Here is an 18,614-nt window from a genome sequence, read left to right as displayed (position 1 = left end):
CTGCCCGGCCCGCGGGGCCTCGCGCGGGCTCGCCTGGGCGGCAGGCCCCGAGTTCCCGTTCTCTGCTGGTCCAGTAAGCCCTTCTCTGCTGGGAAACCCCTGCCAGCCTGGGTCAGGTCGGCATGGCCGTCGGGCCAGAATGTCCCCCCCGGCGCCGGCCGGGCATCGAACCCGGGGACGGCGGGGACTGCGGGGACGGCGGGGTAGGGGGCGCGGTGCAGCCTGGAGCAGAGGCTGTGTGGCCGCACCGTTTGCGCCTTCCCGGGGTTTGTCGGATGCCTGCTGTGACCGGCAGTGTGCTCAGCTGGCCTTTCTGAAAGTTCCCATGCATTTTTAATGCCAACCACCATCACTGTGTCCTCAGCAAGTTGATTAATGTGTTTATTCCTCTGTTCTCAGTTGGAATGGCGAGGATTATGCCCTGCAGGTTTGTTATGAGACTTACATAAGAACATACGTGTAAAATACCCTGTAGATGACTTTAGGCACCTGTTACATTTCACAATTCAGCACACAACATAAAATGTGGTTTCTCCGCTGGACTCCTCCAGCTCTGAATAACGCCTGTAAGGAAGGAACCACCTGTGCTTCCAAGCTCTGAGGGGAAACAAATAGAAGAGAACGGGGAGTTTCTAGAGGCTTGGTTTAGTGGGAAGTTGCTTTGCATTACAAAGGGAAATGACCTGGAAACTTCTCCCGGATGGATCAGAGCCTGGCGCAGCTGCTGCTGTTTTGTCCTGCGTGGAATCCAGGACGAGGGTAAAGCCACCATTGAAGGAGGACGGAGCCCAGCCAGCTGTGCGGTAATTCAGCTGGACCCCTGATCAAACTGTACCTGAGGGCAGAGTTTTCAACTACTCGAGGCGATTCATTCTCTTCATTTTAAAGATAGCTACCGTTGTTTTTGTGAATTGTAACTGTGAGGCTCCCAACTCACAAGCATATATGCATATCATGTTTCCAAGAAGGTAAATGTTTATGTCGGTGATACATAAATGTGAAAGAGACATCTATAAATGTGATCAAAGATCACTAATACACTCCAAAGGTAAGATTCTCCTAGTTCCAGTATATCCTCCTTCACTGGTGCCTGCCTGTTGATTTCCTTCACCTCAGATCTCTCACCAGCAGTAAGTGGCGCCCCACTGTCCTTCACTTCCACAAAACCACTTGCTTTCTACATATAGATTAGACCCTCAGTTATAGCAACATGAAATTATATTCATTGTTTTGAATAAAGCAGCCTACCTGGGGGAGACTCCTGGCACCCAGGATGGAACCACTCAAATATTTCTTTCTATGGCTGTTTCTAGTCTGCTCTAAGACACTCAGAGAAAAACAATTCAGGTGGCATTCAAGTCTGTGATGAATGGGGTGTCATACACCTGAATATTGGGGACATGTGGGCATTTGCTGAATTTTCCAATTTCAGCTGCTAGGTAGCTTTTGATGGACATGGTCATCTTTGATCCATGGCCAACTGTCTTTCTCCAATTTGAGTTAAACATTTACTAAATACCTACTATGTCTAAGCAGCTGTCAGGGCATGGTGGCCCCAGGAGGACCTCATATCTCATGATGGGGACCAAACATACCCAGAAACCAAGAGAGCAGTGCAGGTGGTGACTGGACCACCCAAGCAGGATCAGTGTCTTTGCTGGTAACCATGGGCCTATGTTACTCTGCAGGTTCTCTTCAGCATCAAAAATGAATAGGAAAGTGATTGCATAATTCTTCTCCCTGAAAAAGGGGTCATGAAAGTGTGCCAGCTGCACAGGTGCGAGACGCCTGCAGAGGTCCATGCAGAGGCAACGCAGAGCTTTACAGCTCTGAATCTTATACATCTCTGACTTTCTATTAACCTCATGTCTTCTGACCCTGGAATGCTAATTCTGTCCTTTCTGTCTACAATAAATGCAAGACTCATTGCAGTCACTCAGAAAAAAAAGAATTCCCATCACAAAAATTATTTAAAATTTCAGCATTTCTCACTGTCTGTCAAAGGTTTTGCTTCAGATAAGGAAATGCTAGTTACTGTCCCTCCTTCTACAGGAACCGGAGCTCATCCCATAAACAATGCAATAGATTTATCTTCTTACAGAAGCACACATATTGATTTAAAATCTGGGATCGTGTCGTGCTAATTTCATCAGCCAGATATTATGAGGAAAAGTAGCTTTCTTCTCTTCACCAAATGGTTTTTCAGCCCTCTGCAGTGGTAACTGATAGAGTTGAATTTTGGGAAAATATTGACAGTACAATTTCAATTGCCTTAAGACCTGGATTAAATTCTTTTTACTCCCAATTGAAAGTTAACAAAAACACCACAGAAAGATAAAAGAGACAATTAGTTTGTGCTCCTCCCTCCTCTGGGCTCTTATGTGAGCCAACGCAGCTTTCCCAGCATGTGGCAGGGGATATTCTACCAACCGGCTTCTCAGATCTCTGGGCCACATCCGTCTTTTCTTCCAGTAGTTCATTTATTCACATGACTAGACAACATTGGTTCAGAGCTAATTAATGCTCTAGTCTCCAGACACTTGGGTGCGCTCCAGGAGCACAGAAATAAGTCCCTGCCTTCAAAGGTTGAGATGACCTTCAAGGCCCTACATGACTGCTGCTTGCCCACTGTACTCCATGGGCCAGTCACACGGGCCTCCCTGCTTTTCTCAAGCGTGCCAGGCATGCTGCTGCCACTGGGTCTTTGCACCTGCTGTTTCCATCACCTGGAAGATTCTTCCTCCATGGTCTGCAGCCTCACTTCCTTCAGATTCTTGTTCAAAATTATATTCAGTGAAGCCTTCCCTGATGACCCATCTTTAAATCATAACCTCTCCCACCTCCCCTCCCTGTCTTTCTGCCTCAAACTCAACACCATTAAGTAAACTCCCTAGTTTCCTCATTTTTTCATTGTCACTCTCCCCACTTTGAAGGAAGGATTTATGTCTGTCCACTGCTGGACAGGGAGTGCCTGGCTCAGAGAAGTGTTGAAATGTTTGTTGAATGAACAAAGAAAGAAGCCTGTGGCAACAACATATAGATGGACCTAGAGATGGTCAGTCTAAGTGAAGGAAGCCAGAAAGAGAAAGAAACATACCTTATGGTGTCACTTATATGTAGAATCTTAAAAAAAGGACAGATGAACTTATTTACAAAACAGAAACAGACTCACTGACGTAGAAAACAAACTTATGGTTACCAGAGGGGAAGGGAGTGGGAAGGGATAAACGGGAGTTCGAGATTTGCAGATACTAACTACTGTATGTAAAACAGATAAACAAGGTCTTACTGGACAGCACAGGGAACTATATTCAATATCTTGTAATAACCTGTAATGAAAAAGTATGAAAACAAGTCTATATGTATATATGGATGACTGTACTATTATGCTATACACTAGAAACTGATACAACATTGTAAACTGACTACACCTCAATTTTTAAAAATTTTTAATAAAATAAATAAAAATTAAAAGAAAGAAAGAAAGAAGCCCATGGTCCAATGGCAGGAGATTCACAGCCCTTACCTACCCGCCACACAACAAGGCAAGACCTCAGACCCCCCAGACCACAGAGGTGGGGCTAAGAGGTCTGGAGAAAATTCTGAAGGGTTAACAATGGAGCTGGGTGTTACAGTGTAGCTGGGAATTCGCTGAACTGGAGGAAAAAGCATTCCAGGCATCCAACAGCCTGGAAAACGCAGACAAGGAAGGGTTGGCAGGAGCCTTCACGAGGTCCGGGAGTGGCCAGGTGGAGGGGAGTGGCCAGATGGAGGGGCGTGGCCAGGTGGAGGGGTGTGGCCTGGCCAGGTGGAGGGCACAGTCAGGTGGAGGGGGGCGGAGACCTGAAGCTAGAGCTGTGATTTAGGAGAGTGACATAAACAGGGCACCGACATGGTGCTTATGACAAAAGATTAGCCTGGAGTTAACACACAATCCACAGAGGGAATGGTGAGTCTGAGCTAATAATGGAAGGAGAAAATGAACACAGTTAAGAAATACTTTTCACGCCTGAGGGGAAATAGAAAAAAGAAAAACTCCCAACTTTGAGGTTTCTCCCTGGAATAAGAGAGTGGATGGGGGTGTCAGTGACCGAGAGAGAAGTGGGAAAAGTTTCAATGGGAAGATAAGATACCAGTTTTGCGTGTGATACAGCCAGCCCAGCTCAGGCTTGGACTCACCTGAGACCTCTTGACGGTCACTGCCGTGTTTCCAGCGAGAATGGTGTGGTCAGAGGTCCGACACCGGCACCCAGGCTGCCCGGGGCCCACCCTCCACACCGGAGAGCAGGGCTGGGCTCCTCCCTCCGTTAGGGAAAAGAAAAAGGTCAAAATGTGGGTGAAATTCCTGACATGTCCCTTTGACCCCTCTGGATAAAAAGGACACCTCATTCACCATGGAGAATCTTTGTTGTTTTCACGCACATTCAAGTCCCTCCTGTTCTCCCAAACGCTGTGGGGAGACTTAAATTCAGGGTTAGAACGCCTGCTGGCCTTCCGTCTGCCTGGTACATCTCGACCCTTTTTATCTCTTGTCTTCTTGAATTACCGCGTTTCAGATGTCTCTTTTATACACCGTGGAGTTAGGTTTTGCCTCTGAATTTAAAAATTTCTTCTTTTTAAAACCACAGGTGAATTCTGTTTGCCACAGAAGGCAAGTTTGTGTGCCCGACGCATTGTGAGGCCAAATAAACTAAAACATTGGAGTTCGGAGCAGAGGAAGGTTTGCTGCAGGGCCGAGCAAGGACGGGGCTCATGCCCAAGAAAACTTCCAACTCCAAAAGGGCTTCAGCAAAGCTTATTTAAAGGCAGGTGAGGGAGGCAGGGGTCACGGGATGTGTGATCAGCTCGTGCACAATTCCCCGATTGGCTGATGTCCGAGGTCACAGAGCATCAACACCCCCACCCCGGGCACCAGAGGGTCTGGGGGCCATGCGCTCTCCATCATCAAGTAGTTCATTCCTTCCCTTTGGTGGTGGTTTGAGCATCTGAAAAACTCAGGAAATCTTCGGGAGATACTGTGACCTGGGAGCTTCAGAGAGGAGCTGCAGCAGAGGGCGTGGGCGGTCCTGCTGGGCGACACACTCACGCATACCGCACGGCTGTTTGCAGTTGCGTGTGCGTGGTGTCGCGGTTACGGTTTCCCCGCGCAGTGTGTCCTTTCTGCCGGGCTCATTTACTTCGGTACTTAGGAAGGTTTCTCGTCACTCTGGTGGTTTGAACCTTTGGATGAAGACTCTTTACAGTGTGTGTAACTGGTGTCCTTGAAGAAGAAAATTAACGCAACGTTGCAGAGCCAACATTTAAACACTGAGAAATGTTTAACCTTTGAAAACATTCCAGAGATAAAAGAATCTACGTATTTGAAAGGACCCTCCAGGTGCCAGGAGAACTGATCCAGAATGATCGCTGAGATGTATCCTGGTAACCACCCCCCTCTGCCATGGAATGAACCCCCTTCTCAGTCATCCCCCCCCATCCTTGTCCCCAGGGTTAGGCTGTCTGCTGTCTTCTGCCCCAGAATTTCAGGGCCCTGTCAGCTCTCACCTGAAGGCCCGGCTGGCTGTGACTAAGCCATCCCATCTTGAACGTGCACACCTGAGAATCTGTAGGTGGTGTTACCCCATTTCACTGTGTGCATTGTGACAAAGGCAGACGTTACAAAGAATAACCTGAAACTGACGTAAGAGTCCCCCTCGGCCCGACCAAGTAAAGCCGCCCTGCTGCATGGGTTCCCCCCGTGCTGAGAGGCTTCACAGAGCTCTGCCATCTTCCTAGGGGGTAAGGGGCCAACTGAGCGCGGAAACTGGCACCCAGTAAAGCCTGCTCTAAAAGGGGAGAAGGTCAAGCGTCCAAACAAGCCTGGCCTGCTTGCAGGGCTTGTGGGGGAGCTGTGCCCCCACAGGCATGTCCACACTCTAATCCCTGGGGCCGTGAGTGTGACTGTTTGGGAACAGGGTCACTGCAGATGTAACCAAGTGAAAATGAGGCCTTTAGGGTGGGCCCCAGTCCCACAGGACGGCGCCCTTCTACGAGGCCGTTAGGGTGGGCCCCAGTCCCACAGGACGGCGCCCTTCTACGAGGCCGTTAGGGTGGGCCCCAGTCCCACAGGACGGCGCCCTTCTACGAGGCCGTTAGGGTGGGCCCCAGTCCCACAGGACGGAGCCCTTCTACGAGGCCGTTAGGGTGGGCCCCAGTCCCACAGGACGGCACCCTTCTAAGAGAAAGAGGAAGGGGATTTAGATACAGAGATGGACACACATAGGGAGAAGCCAGGGGAAGACGGGGACAGACTGGAGTGATGTGTCTACAGGCAGAGGTTGCCAGAGGCCACAAGAGACAGGGAAGGAGTCTCCTCTGAGCCTTCGGGACCAAGGCCGACACGCGATCTCAAGACGTCTGGCCTCCAGAACTGTGGGAGACGGCATTTCTGTTGGTGTCAGCCACCTCGTTGGTGGTAACTGTTAGGGCAGCCCTAGGAACACACAAAAAGCCTTGGCGAGTCACCCTGTGGGGAAGTAAAGTTAGGGCTTCCTCTGATGAGACAGTCACCATCTTTAAAAATCTTTATGCTGTTAGAATCAATCACACTTGCTTGTTAGCTAACAAGGATGATCAAACCTGATAACGGAGACTTTACTCCTAATAGTTATCACCTTCCCCAGTCATTCAATTTAATAGGTTGTTTTTTAAAGATAGGATTATTTTGAAAATATGGTTGTTCTTCAGATTAAATAAATTAATATTCTAAAGTGCTTAATGTAATGCCTGGCAGATGGTAAGTTCTACTTTAAGTGTTAAGTAAAAGAAATAAGGCAATATTGAACTGATTTAGACGGAACATTGGGGTCATATTTTAACCCACGCAGCTTAAAATATTAAAAAAAAAAAAAAAAAAAAAGCAGAGACCAGGAAGAAATAATGTTAAAAGGTAGTTTTAATAAAGCATGAAAAATCTATTCCACAGACCATTAGGTATCATTTCATGAGTGAAATGCCGTTACGGTAGGTGAGGACCGTGCCTGGAGCAGCCCTCAGGTGGGGGCCGTGCCTGGTGAAGCCCACCTGAGCCCGGGTGCCCCATGAGCTGCACAAGGACCCTGTCACCAGGCATCACTGTCTAAGGACGCAGCCCCGCACCTGAGGCCGCACTGTCACAGCGTTCTAAGTACTGATGCTACCTTCTCGCAGAAAGGAAAGGAAACTTGCTGTAAACTGACCTGTGGGATTTACGGTTTGTGGGAAGAGCATACACTGACTGGCCGGGGATGCTGGCTGGCACTGTGTGCTACACCCAGACTTCCTTCGGCAAGAAGAGGAAATCACCTGCCGCCCCCCAGCCCCGGAGCATCTTGCCTGCCAGCACCAGGGCCCTCAGAGGACATGCCCCGGCCAGGCCACTGAGGGAGACGCTGGCACGTGAGCGCGGAACAAGGAAGGAGGAAGGACGCCCTCCAGCGCCGGCCCTACGTGGCCTGGGCTCCGGCTCGAGGACCAGTCCCAACATGACCCCCATGTGCTCTCTGAACAAGAAGGCGGCTCACTCTGAGAGGGAGACGGGTCCCTCCACCCTCTGCCCAGACTCCAAGGCTGCCTGACTTGTCTTCCAAGGATGCCAGAGTCTAATAAAGGAAAAACACAGAAAACAAGCTTTACCCTAATCTCAGCACCAGGTGGGGTGCTTTCCGACCCCTCAGTGTCCCCAACATTCACCCGTCTTTACATGAACCAGAAAAATCAACTCGCAGACACCAAGTGAAAAGCAAAACCAACAAAGCAGGCTGAGGTTAAGGAAGGTTGTCACCAAGAAGTTTCACTCTGGAGATGCTTTTTAAAATGCTTTTGTCAATTCCTCTTGCTTTTCAAAGCACAGACTGTTTCCAGAAGTTAGGCACCAGTGGTTGGTCTTTTGGGCGGGGGGTAGAAGGCGGGGCCGTCCTCGCACACCTCCAGCCCCAGGCTGGTGGCGGCCGCCCGGGCCGGCCAGAGTGCCCACCTTCGGGGCGCCGGCTCCCCCGGGTCCGTGCAGTTTCGCAGCTGCAGGTCCTTAGTGAAGCACAGCTCGATCTGCCCGAGGGTCTGCAGCTCCTCGCCCTACAAGGAAAGACGTGTGTGTCGCAATGCGGGGAGAAGAGATGGCTTTTTGTAGATAAACAGGTAAACAGCACCCTATTGCTAAAAAGACTGACGCCTTGATCAGCCAACAAAAGAAACTACAACTCATCCACACACCACACAGGTGACCACAACTGAAATTACTGAAGCTAACACTGTACACAGTGAGCAGAATTTCACCGCACAATATACCCACATTGCCGGGCCCCCCTGCACCGCCCTCCAGAAGGGGTCTTCTCATTGAGAAACTGCCAGAAACAAGCCGAATCCCAGCATAGTGTCAAAAAACAATCTGTTGTTTCAAAACACCCCCCACACACAAACACACACACATGCACACACACACGTGCACACGAGCCCCCCCCCCATCCCTGCAGTTCTGCCCCGCAGTAAGTGCAAACTCTCGGGAAAATTGAACCTGTCTTCTTGATAAAACCAAGACAGAATATCACACATCTGACCGATTTTGGCGGAAGACACTGGACTTTAGGAGCGACTCCGTACACGCTGACAAGGGCATCTTTAATATCTGAGATCTGCAATGAGGTAAAGTGCGTCAGAGACGAGACTTCAACAGAGAAAATGAACAGCACTGCTCGATTCAAGTGACACTCAGCTCTGGTCTATTCTCACAAATGCATCTAGTGACAGCCCCGTCGTCTCCCCACCCCAACCCTGAGCTCTCCACTGGCTTGCAGACAGAATTTGAAGATGCTGGAGAAGGGACCCTGACCCCTGACCCCAGAGGAAGGAGGGGATGTGTCCCTTGGGCTCCGCCCTCCAGACTGACATCCACATGAGTTGCTCTCTGGGGTCTCGGTTCCCCTCTCCCGGGTCCCAGGTGCAAAAGTAAGAGCTCTCCTGCTGGGAGACCCCACCAGCTTTCTGAGGCCAGAACCTCTGCCTGAGTCACATGTCACACGTCACGCTACTTCCAACCCCCAACCCAGTGCCCCCAGCACGGAGAAGGAGCTAAGAAAACACGTGCTTGACTCGTTGCTTTTATTGTAACTGAAATCTGTTCTCTGAACCTCAAGCTCCGGGCAAGACTGTAAAACACTCTCCTCTCATCTACTTAAACGTGAGTCCAGAAGAGGGCAAAGGAGCGGTGCAACACACTCCCTCACAGCCTCCTGGAGGGATGGACAGAGGGCAGCTGGGACCCCCTCCCAAGGGCACTGCTCCTTCTGCCCCTCCTCTCCATGGAGGGGGCGACAGCAGGTCCCCAGAGCAAGACCAAGGGCTGACCCACTTCACAAACTGTCAAGAAGCCAGAATAACGGCTCCGTCTCCAGCCGTGACACCAGAACCTCAGAACTGCTAAAATCAGTGACTTGCAGCCTTTTCTAAATCCACACCTATGATGAATATAAAACTATCCCCAAGAACCCGAGATGGTTCTGTAAAGCGAGGGCCAGCACACTCACTCTGTAAAGGGCCAGAGAGCAGAGGCTGCAGGCCCGCTGTCGGACGGCCACCAACACCAGGGGCGGCCCACCGTGGGCTCCGCAACCGTGCTCACAACGGACTGCCCGGGCGCAGTCAGTGCCCTTCACTGCAGGCTGCCGGCCAGTGGGGCCCGCACGCCAAAGTGTCTAGCTTTATGAAATAAGTCACAGTCACATCTTAAGCACAAAAACAAATATGAAAGTGAATACATGTATGTTTATGTATGACTGAAGCATCATGCTGCACCCCAGAAACTGACACAACATTGTAAACCGACTGTACTTCAATAAAAAAAACAAATTCAGACAGAATTTGTTTCTTCCCCAAACTGTTACAAAACTGAATGTGCTTTCCAACTGCACATCCCACCATCAGGACCTGGAACACACTTCTCACCAAGGAGCCATCAATCTGCTTCAAAATCGTCAGTTTAAGTTGCCTCCCGTTTACACTCAGTATGTACAGGAAAACAAAATTCACATAAAATCTTCCAGGAACATAACATTCAAGTGGGAGGGGGCCTGGGTTGCTTGGTCTGAGCGTGTAGCTCACAGGCTGAAGTGACACCTGAGCGTCGCTGGGTGTCCCCAGTCAGCAGACACTGGACAAGGAGCTGAAAGCAAAGCTTACCTGGTAGGAATTGTTAGATGGCTTTATCCCCAGTTTTTGGAGTATGCTAAAATTTAAAGAAAAAAAACAGCTGTATCATGAATGTCCATTTTTCTCTCTTGTTCTTACCATCTTTCAGAGTAAAAAGTGAGACATTCTTGAAGCAAAGCATGTATTTCCTACTACCTGGGGCAGTACGTCTGTTGGCAAGGGCAGCAAACACATGGTGCTTGGGCTGCCCCGACCTCCCCTCCCCTTGGCGCGCCCCTCTGACCCAAACCCCTTCCCAGCACCGGAAACTCTCCTGCCGGCCGACGGCCACTGCCAAGGGCGGTGGGCACCACGTCACCACCCATGGCCGCGACCATTCTGAAAGATAGTGAGCAACTGATTCTGGGTCCCAAGCTTAGCCTAAAAAAACCACACTGGGTCAGATCTTTAAATCCCTGCAGTACCCCCAGCTCGGAATCATTTCCTAAAGCACAGGGTTTTAACCAGCTCACCAAAGCATGAAGAGGTTAACTTACTAAATTATGGAGTGCAACACTAAAAAGTTCTCGTTAAAGTTCAACATTAAAAGGTTAATAATTCTAAAATAATATGCTGCAGCCCCATCGTGTCTCTCCGGGTTCTCCTGGTCATGACCACACGGAGCAGAGGCAGGGACTCAGGCCGCCTCTCCGGACACCAGCACCATCAGACGGTGGTCTGCCTCCTGCAGCCCTGGTTTCTGGTACGAGCATTAATGAGACACTTTCTCCAGAGGCTGCGGGTTGGTGATCCTTGGATCTCAGATACAGAGCTCCCGGAACAAGGCGAGGAGAGGTGGCGGGCAAGGTCCTTGAAGAAACGTGCCCATGGCCCATCCTTGTGCTGACCGTGCAGGGCACAGGCCAGATTTCAAACACTTTATGCCCCGGAAATGCAAAATTTCTCTATTTTTTAAATATTTATTACAAGTTGCAGTGATAATATTTTGGCTATATTAGGTTAAACAAAATGCATTACAAAATTACTATTCCTTTTTGCTCTTTTTAATGAGGCTGCTAGAAACTTTTTAATTACGTGAGTTCTATTCCTCGTGGGCAGCGCTGCTTTAGGGCCCTCCTGGGTTAGGACGTCAAGGAAATACGGTAAAAAGAGAAGTGTTTGGGGACGCTTGGTATTAGCTCAGAACAGAGTCTATAACGTTTTGTCCTGAGTTAAGATGAGCTTGGCATTAATCCTCGGCCCACATCTGCAGGAAATCTGAGAACTTCGGTTCAAGGTATTTTGCATTTTTTCAGGTTTGCGTCCTTCATATTATAAAGTGAGTGAAAAACTACTCGTTTGTGCTAAGTTGGCAGGCTTACCTCTGAGAAAAGGACAGTCTGTAGTAATGGTTTATAATATAGAGAAACATGTAAGAGATTTTAAGTTTGGACCTAATTTTAATTTTGTGAGTCCTAAGACTTTAGACCTTCCTTGGGGAAGCGGGGCGAGCAGAGGCCTTCTCCCTGATGGCCCATCCAGGCGTTAACAGACACGCCGCTCCCAGCAGCATTTCCCGCTCAGCCAGCCCTCGGAGAACAGGCCCACCCCCAGGACGCAGGGCGGCGCCCCCCACGGCCAGGCCGAGGGCACTAGGCCTTCCTGCTGCTCTGGTGACTTAGCAGCTATGCACGGTGTGTGCACGTGTGCAAAGCCCCTGAGAATCACAAGGTGTAAACAGGAGGGCTTAATAAATAGTTGGTGCATTAAGGGATGAATTACTCAGATACTGTCTTTTAAAACTTTCAGCATATCCATTCACTCTTCTTTTCCCGTTTGATTCAGTAAAACCTGGGCTGCAGACTCAGCGGGAACTCACACCCTCCTGCATCAAGACCATGAGGTCAGTGCTGGGAAACAGAGGGCACCGTCCTTCCCTGCAGAGGCTTGTGCGTGCATGGGGGCCACTGCCACCCCTGCTTTGTCTTCCGGGGGCCCCCCCGCCGGGCGTTGCATGACACACCCCTCGCTACTTCTCTCTATGACTTCTGAAGCTGGTATTACCTACACCTCTGGGTGCTTCCAGCAGGAAAAGCCGCAGATCGTCTCGCCTCCCAGGATGCATACAATGCTGCCGTTTAGGTAAAACATCCTTAGCGTGGGTGCCAGGCCTGCAGGCCTCAGAGGAAAAGACTTCCCACTCTGAGGGCAGCCCACCCAGCGTCTCACAGCAGAAGTAAGACCCCAGGAGGGAGAAACGGTGCAAACTGCACAACTGGTTCCTGTTTCGGAGCAGGATCGCAGGCCGGAGTCCAAGCAGGAGCCCTGGGGGCTGGGGATCTGAGACACTGCTGGACGGAGGTTCTTTGTGGAATCCCGGCCTCCCCAGAGGTGCCTGCCCTCCTGCCATGGCCTGCGATCCGCCTCCTGCCAATCCAAGCCGTCACGTGCTTCTGATCACAGTAAAGGGGACACAGCCCTGTGGAGCCTTCCACACCTGGCGTGGGGAGGGGAGTGCACGCAGAGAACCAGGAAAGGCGTCTTCATCTCTGAGACGCGACTCAGCTGAAACAGGACCCTTCCACAAAGGTTCTTGCTGGAACTCTAGCCTCAGCAAGCTGTATCATCTACCATCGTGGTTTTTAACACTGGTTTGTGGTTTATGGTGACCACTTCGATGAAGGATGGGAGGAAATGCTCACGCACATGGAGGGCCGGCCTCGCCTGGCTCCTCAGCGGCCCGCCTGCTCCCAGCGGGGCCGTCATGGGGATTTCAAGAGTCGGGAGGCCCAGGAGCCTCTCTGGAGCGGAGGTCAGGGGCAGGCACGTGTGGGCCCAGGCAATTTCTAGCGGTTTAAGAACTTCGCCCAGCGCCCCCTCCTGCCTGTTCCAGGGACACCAGAGCAAAGACCCAAAGGTTCTGGACGTGCAGTTCTCACTAACACAATGTGCTTCCGTCGGAAAGCATGGCTGGAAGGGGCGCGCCCGGGTCAGTCTTGCATCCCTTAGGCTGACGACGCGGCATCTGCCGAGGCCCCGAGTCTCCGTCCGCCCTGTGTGGTCGGAGCCCCCACTGACCCGGGAAGGCTGAGTGTGACGCACGAGCATCTCTCAGCGGTGATCCCGCTGGCCGGCTCCCGGGTCCACGGGACACGAGGCAGGGCTGCTCCCCCAACCCCGGGGATGGGGGACCCAAGGGGGCGGGGAGCGGACGGCGAAGCCGCAACTCAGGAACAGCCTGCGAGGGGCGGCCGCACCGTCACCTACCTGTTCAGGGCGAGATCCTTGTACAGACCCAGACTCTTGCCGAAGTACTTTTTCTGGGAGTTGAGGGCGTCCAGCTGGGCTGCGCACGTCCCGTGCTTCTCCCACTCGTGCCTCCTGCGCGGACGTTTATGTTACTACAAAGTAAAGGCACCGCCTCCGCGGAGCACGTCTGCACGGGCTCCGAGTGCAGGGCGCCACGCGCGGAGGCGTACTGCTCCCCCCAAGCGGGAGGGACAGAATTCCCGCCTCAACGCCCCACAGAGGACACCATCTCCCAGGGCACCCTTCGGCCTCTCTCCAGGATCTCTGCCAGCCAGTTCCAATCTGACCAACAACAAATCCAGCTGAGAAGAAAGAAAACGCCATCGATCGAGCGTCACAAATTCACAGGGCGGGGTGTTGCCCTGCAAAGCCCGGGCTGCACGGCCGGGGACGGCCACAGTGGCGCCCAGACTACCACTTCCGAGCAACCGGCAAAGCAAAGGCAGACCCGCTAATTAGCAAGATGGCCTGAGCCTTCCCCCAGCTCACGATCACAGTGTAGACGTCCGTCTACAGACGACCGCATTAAACTAACAGCACAGCCAAATGTCCGCAAACGAGAAGCAATTTGTATTTAAGAAAAACAATGCTCTTAATAATTCCTCACATCTTATTGAAGGTTAAAGTTTTACAAAACGTTTTCACATTCTTCGTTTGGTTCTCACAACTCTGCAAGGTGAAAATATTACTGCTGGTTTAGAAACGGGGAATCGGGGACTCAGAGGGTCTGGCTAGGAACCCGCCTCCCTGCCACCGGGCCAGGCAGCCCTGATGGCACCAGAGCCTGCGCTGGGCCCTTCCCACTGTCCTGTGCTGTCATCCCTCACCTGCTAAACCACCTTTAGGATGACCGACAACCTGTCAGTCCAGATGTCAGCCACAGTTAGCGTGGAACACGAAATGGCACCAGCCTTCGTCGTTTCTCAGCTTTGTCGGTGAGTAACTCAACAGGATTCAATATGTAACGTTCAGGCAAGCATTCAAAAGGCACCCCCAGGCAGTCTCACAGAAACACAGTCTCAATGTGCCCTAATTCTTCGGCCAGCTTCACCCAGGGTGCAGTTCTAAGTGGCTGCAAGTTACAAGTCTCTCAGACCCAAGAAAACTACAGGGAAAGAGACGATGAATAACTAACTTCTTCATCTAGTTTCCAGGGTGATTTACTTGATAACTTTCCAAATTCCATGAAGTACAGAAAGAAGACTCTTTCCAACTAATTGAATATATAACCTGAATTACGGGTGCCTTAGTTTCCGTAAAACAGGAACAGTAATTCCAGGACCTTCTCCGGGGGTGCTGGGGGAGTCACAAAAAGCACTTTCACACAAGCCAAAATAGTTTTAGGTCCTAAAAATACTTATTAAATGTGAACAATGATTATTCCCAAGCAAGTTTAACTCAAAAGATGGTAGGGGTAAGAAAATGCTGAAGTCCTGATGAGTGTCGCTCAGAACCTTTAACCACACACCATTTGGAATTGGACACTCTTCATTTAACACAGAACTGTCAGCTCCCAATCAGAAGGGACATGGTGCCACCCTCTCACTCCCCCAGAAGGGCACAGGAGCTGATGTCACGTCACCTCTGCCCCCCTGGCCTGGCCCGTCTTGGGGACGAAAGGCAGCGACTGATTCCCCAGGGACATCCTCCACGGCGAGGCTGCATCGCCAGCTGGGAGTGAGCAAACGCTCGTTCTTTTTCGTATAAGAATCAAAAAACCAGCAGAAATCCTACTTTGCAGGGGGCTGTGTGCAGAGCATTTTTCAGCGTGGCCAGTATTGCTAACGGGATCATGCCAGGGAATTATCTCCAGCAGCAAGCAACACCACGAGCCTCTGCTCTGCACGCTAGATTCTCGTTCGAGACTAAAGAGCGGCTTCTGACGGAAACTCCCCCCCCCGACAGGAGAGGCCTTCACTGTGTTCACGTGGTGATGCATTCGTAAGTCATTTGGCAAAAATCCGACTGGCTATCACGGAACGTTGTCACAACTGCAGATACCCTGTGTTTTTTACTGAGTTGCCAAAGCCTCATTGTTTTGATGTGTGCTGTGAGTTGCTATCTAAGTGTTTCCACTGTTTTCCGCTATTTCAACTCAGTAAGGCCATGCTCTGTTTTGAAACCATCTTCTAGAACACAGGCTGCACGGAGCAGCCCTGAGGCCCAACTTGCACAGGGCTTTTGTTGCTTCTCCTGAAGGTGTGACAGCAGCCCCCGGCCCCCGCCCCCTGCCCGGACTCCGGAACCACTTCCCCGCCACAAGCCCTCGAGGGGACTTGCAGACCCCACACCAGGGAGCCAGGCGGACAGACGTCACTGGCGTGCTGCTTTGTTCCAAAAAGCTTTTTTTCCAAATATAAGCCTTCCTGAAAATTCTACACAAAAATATTTCGCGGTTAATCATTTTGGACAAAACCTGATTTGTGGTGAAGTGAATTATAAATCACCTTATTGAAATTAGGGAGGAAATGAAGAATTATCTTCAGTTAATATAATGCAAAAAAGGAATGTTAATTCTATCTTCTTCAAAAGCAATGATTGAAAAGGCTACCTCAAATTAAACACAGCACCTTTCCTCTAGGCTCAGCTAAACCAAAGAGGTTTCACTGGGACAGCCTGCCTCAGCCTGCAGTGAAGACCTCACTTTCCCTCCACCCCAAGTCGCAGGAATGAGGTTATTGTCTCGTTAAGTACGTCTTCTTTTTCCTTGATCTACTGCAGGACAACAGCACAATTTCTTTAAGAAACATCCTCTCCTGTCTAACTTAGAGTGACAGCTTTTCAGATATGCAAGTTAAACCTCCGTAGAGGAAGCTTTTAAAATCAAGCAATGAATGATGTAACCAACTGAAAACCAAGCTGACAAAGTAAATTCCACCTGCCCTAATTTTTGATCCATTGGAGAAAGGCCCCCGAGCCGGCACCCCCGATGAGAGGGGGTTCCCGGTCCTCAGGCTCCGGAGCCATGTTCTGTGGCTGTTTCCCGTCCCCTGTGCTGCCCGCAGCCCCAGCCAGACCGCGGCCACGAAGCCATCTCCCCGGCGCGTCAAGGCCCGTGGCGGCCCCGGGAGCTCACTCACCAGAAGTGGAGGCTGCGGTTACGGGACGAGTGCAGCAGGTCCGGCCAGTACATCTTCATGTCCGGCAGTAGGTCCTGCGCGTAACAGAAACAGAAACAGTGAGTCTATGCAGGGCCCAACAGCTCAAACCTAGAAGGCAAATCTGATAAACTACCACGTTAAAAGAACAGAGCTCTGTGAATTAACAACACTGGACTGAATAAGGTGATTCTATGCTTATTTTGCGTGAAGCGTTCCTTAAATCACACCAAGAAGTGAAATTTGAACAAGACGGGGGAGGGTGTAGCTCAAGTGGTAGAGCGTGTGCTCAGCATACACAAGGTCCTGGGTTCAATCCCCAGCGCCTCCATTAAATAATTACATAAATAAACCTAATTATCAACCCCCAAAAAAACTAAAAAAAAAAAAGGAAGAAAAAAAGTTTGAACAAGGTCCTTTGTGCAGCACAGGGAACAAAATTCAATACCTTGTAATAGCCTATAATGAAAAAGAATATGAAAAAGAAGAACATATATATATGTGTAACTGAATCACCATGCTGTACACCAGAAATTAACACAACAATGTAAATCGACTATAATTCAATTTTTTAAAAAAGAAGAAATTTGAGTAACATAAAAGTATGAAAATATAAGCTCTCAGAGGTGAATGGATAAACAAACTGTGTCCATCCAGACAATGAAATATTATTCAGCACTAAAAAATGAGCTATCAAACCATGAAAAGCTATGGAGGAACCTTAAATGCATGTGACTAAGTGAAAGCCAATCTGAAAAGACTACACACTGTGTGATCCCAACTCCATGACATTCTGGGAAAGGCAGAACCATGGAGACAGTAAAAAAGGCAGTGGTTGCCAGGGGTCGGGTGGGTGCATGAGTGGACGAGTAGGTGGAGCACAGAGGGTTTTCTGGGCAGTGAAACCACTGTGTGATGCTACAGTGGTGACACAGAAACTACGAACACGAAGAGTGAACCTACAGTCACCTACAAACTTCAGTGAGTCATGAAGTATTCATACTGGCTCAGCCTCTCTGACACTGAGCCCTCCTGGACATTTCCGGGCACTTCAAACTGCTCGTGTCCACCGCTGACCCATGATCTCACACCTGCCAAGGTCCGGTCCCCTGCCAGAGTCCCCTGCCAGGGAAGGCGGCTGACGCCCAGCTAGTCAAACAAGCCAGGCCCAGGGTCGGTCCGGTCTGATGCTCCCTCTCTCGGCCGTCCTGAGCCCATGCACCCTGTTTCCGGGATGCCCCCTCCCCCTCTCCATTCCCCCAGCCTCTGTCTATTCAAGCTCCTAACCTGCTGCAGGGCCTGCGGGAGCCCCCTCGCTTGTCTCCCCCCCAGCTCTCACCACTGACACGCAGCCGGGGCAACCATCAGAAGAGCCTCACTGGGTTATTTCACTCGCCAGCTTGAATGCTTCCAATGACTTCCGACTCACGGAGACAATTCTTAACCAGCACACAAGGCTCCGTGTGGTCTGGCCCTGAACACCAGCCAGGCTCCCTGCTCACCCACAGCCACACTAGCTTCCTCCCAGTTTTTCAGAAACTCTGTACTACCCCAGGGCCTTTGCATATGCTGCCACCACCTCCTCAGCCCTCCTCTTCCTTCTGGTTCAGTCAGATTCCAGCTCAGTATCACCTCCTCCTACCTAGGTCCACCCTCCTAAGCTCGGAGTGACTACTTTTCCCTCCAGGCACCCAGATGGTCATTCTGGACTGTGTGTGATGACTTCATCGGCACCTGGGCCCCAGAGGGCCAGAGACCACTTCTGGTTCTGCTCCCTGTGTCTCCAGCCCCTGGCACAGGGCCTGACAGACTGCTGGCCCCAGTACATCGTTTGAGTAAATGAACCTCCAAGTCCACTGTCGGATCACAAGATTCTAACCAGGAACGTCAGGGGGAGTTGACGTGAGCCTGGGAAGAGACAAGTGTCTGCGCCTGAAGGAGACATCACCAGGCTTTGGGGCACACTAGTAATTCTCAGAGACGGCCCCTGCCCTCTCAGGCCTCCCGTTCACACCGCTGCAGGCCCTCCCAGAAAGGAAAAGGAGAAGTAATTCCATCTGGACGAGA

The 18,614-nt window shown here is 50.8% G+C and overlaps 1 protein-coding gene across 12 annotated transcripts in view; it reads right to left on the bottom strand.

The window, feature by feature from the left end:
* Positions 1 to 18,614, bottom strand: part of LOC105086277 (ribosomal protein S6 kinase alpha-2) — a 375,469-nt gene that overhangs the window by 348,786 nt on the left and 8,069 nt on the right. For all 12 annotated transcript variants that reach the window (XR_010381181.1, XR_010381182.1, XR_010381183.1 and 9 more), the window contains exons 6-8: positions 16,530 to 16,603; positions 13,408 to 13,521; positions 10,192 to 10,237 (exon numbers count right to left, since the gene is read on the bottom strand). Coding sequence is in view for 9 of the 12 variants with exons in the window: in XM_064486472.1 (XP_064342542.1) it covers positions 10,192 to 10,237; positions 13,408 to 13,521; positions 16,530 to 16,603 (234 nt within the window). In the remaining 3 variants the exon portion in view is untranslated. The remainder of the gene's footprint in view (positions 1 to 10,191; positions 10,238 to 13,407; positions 13,522 to 16,529; positions 16,604 to 18,614) is intronic.

This window comes from Camelus dromedarius, chromosome 6, assembly GCF_036321535.1.
Source record: "Camelus dromedarius isolate mCamDro1 chromosome 6, mCamDro1.pat, whole genome shotgun sequence".
NCBI lineage: Eukaryota > Metazoa > Chordata > Mammalia > Artiodactyla > Camelidae > Camelus > Camelus dromedarius.
This window is presented reverse-complemented; position numbering and strand designations above follow the sequence as displayed.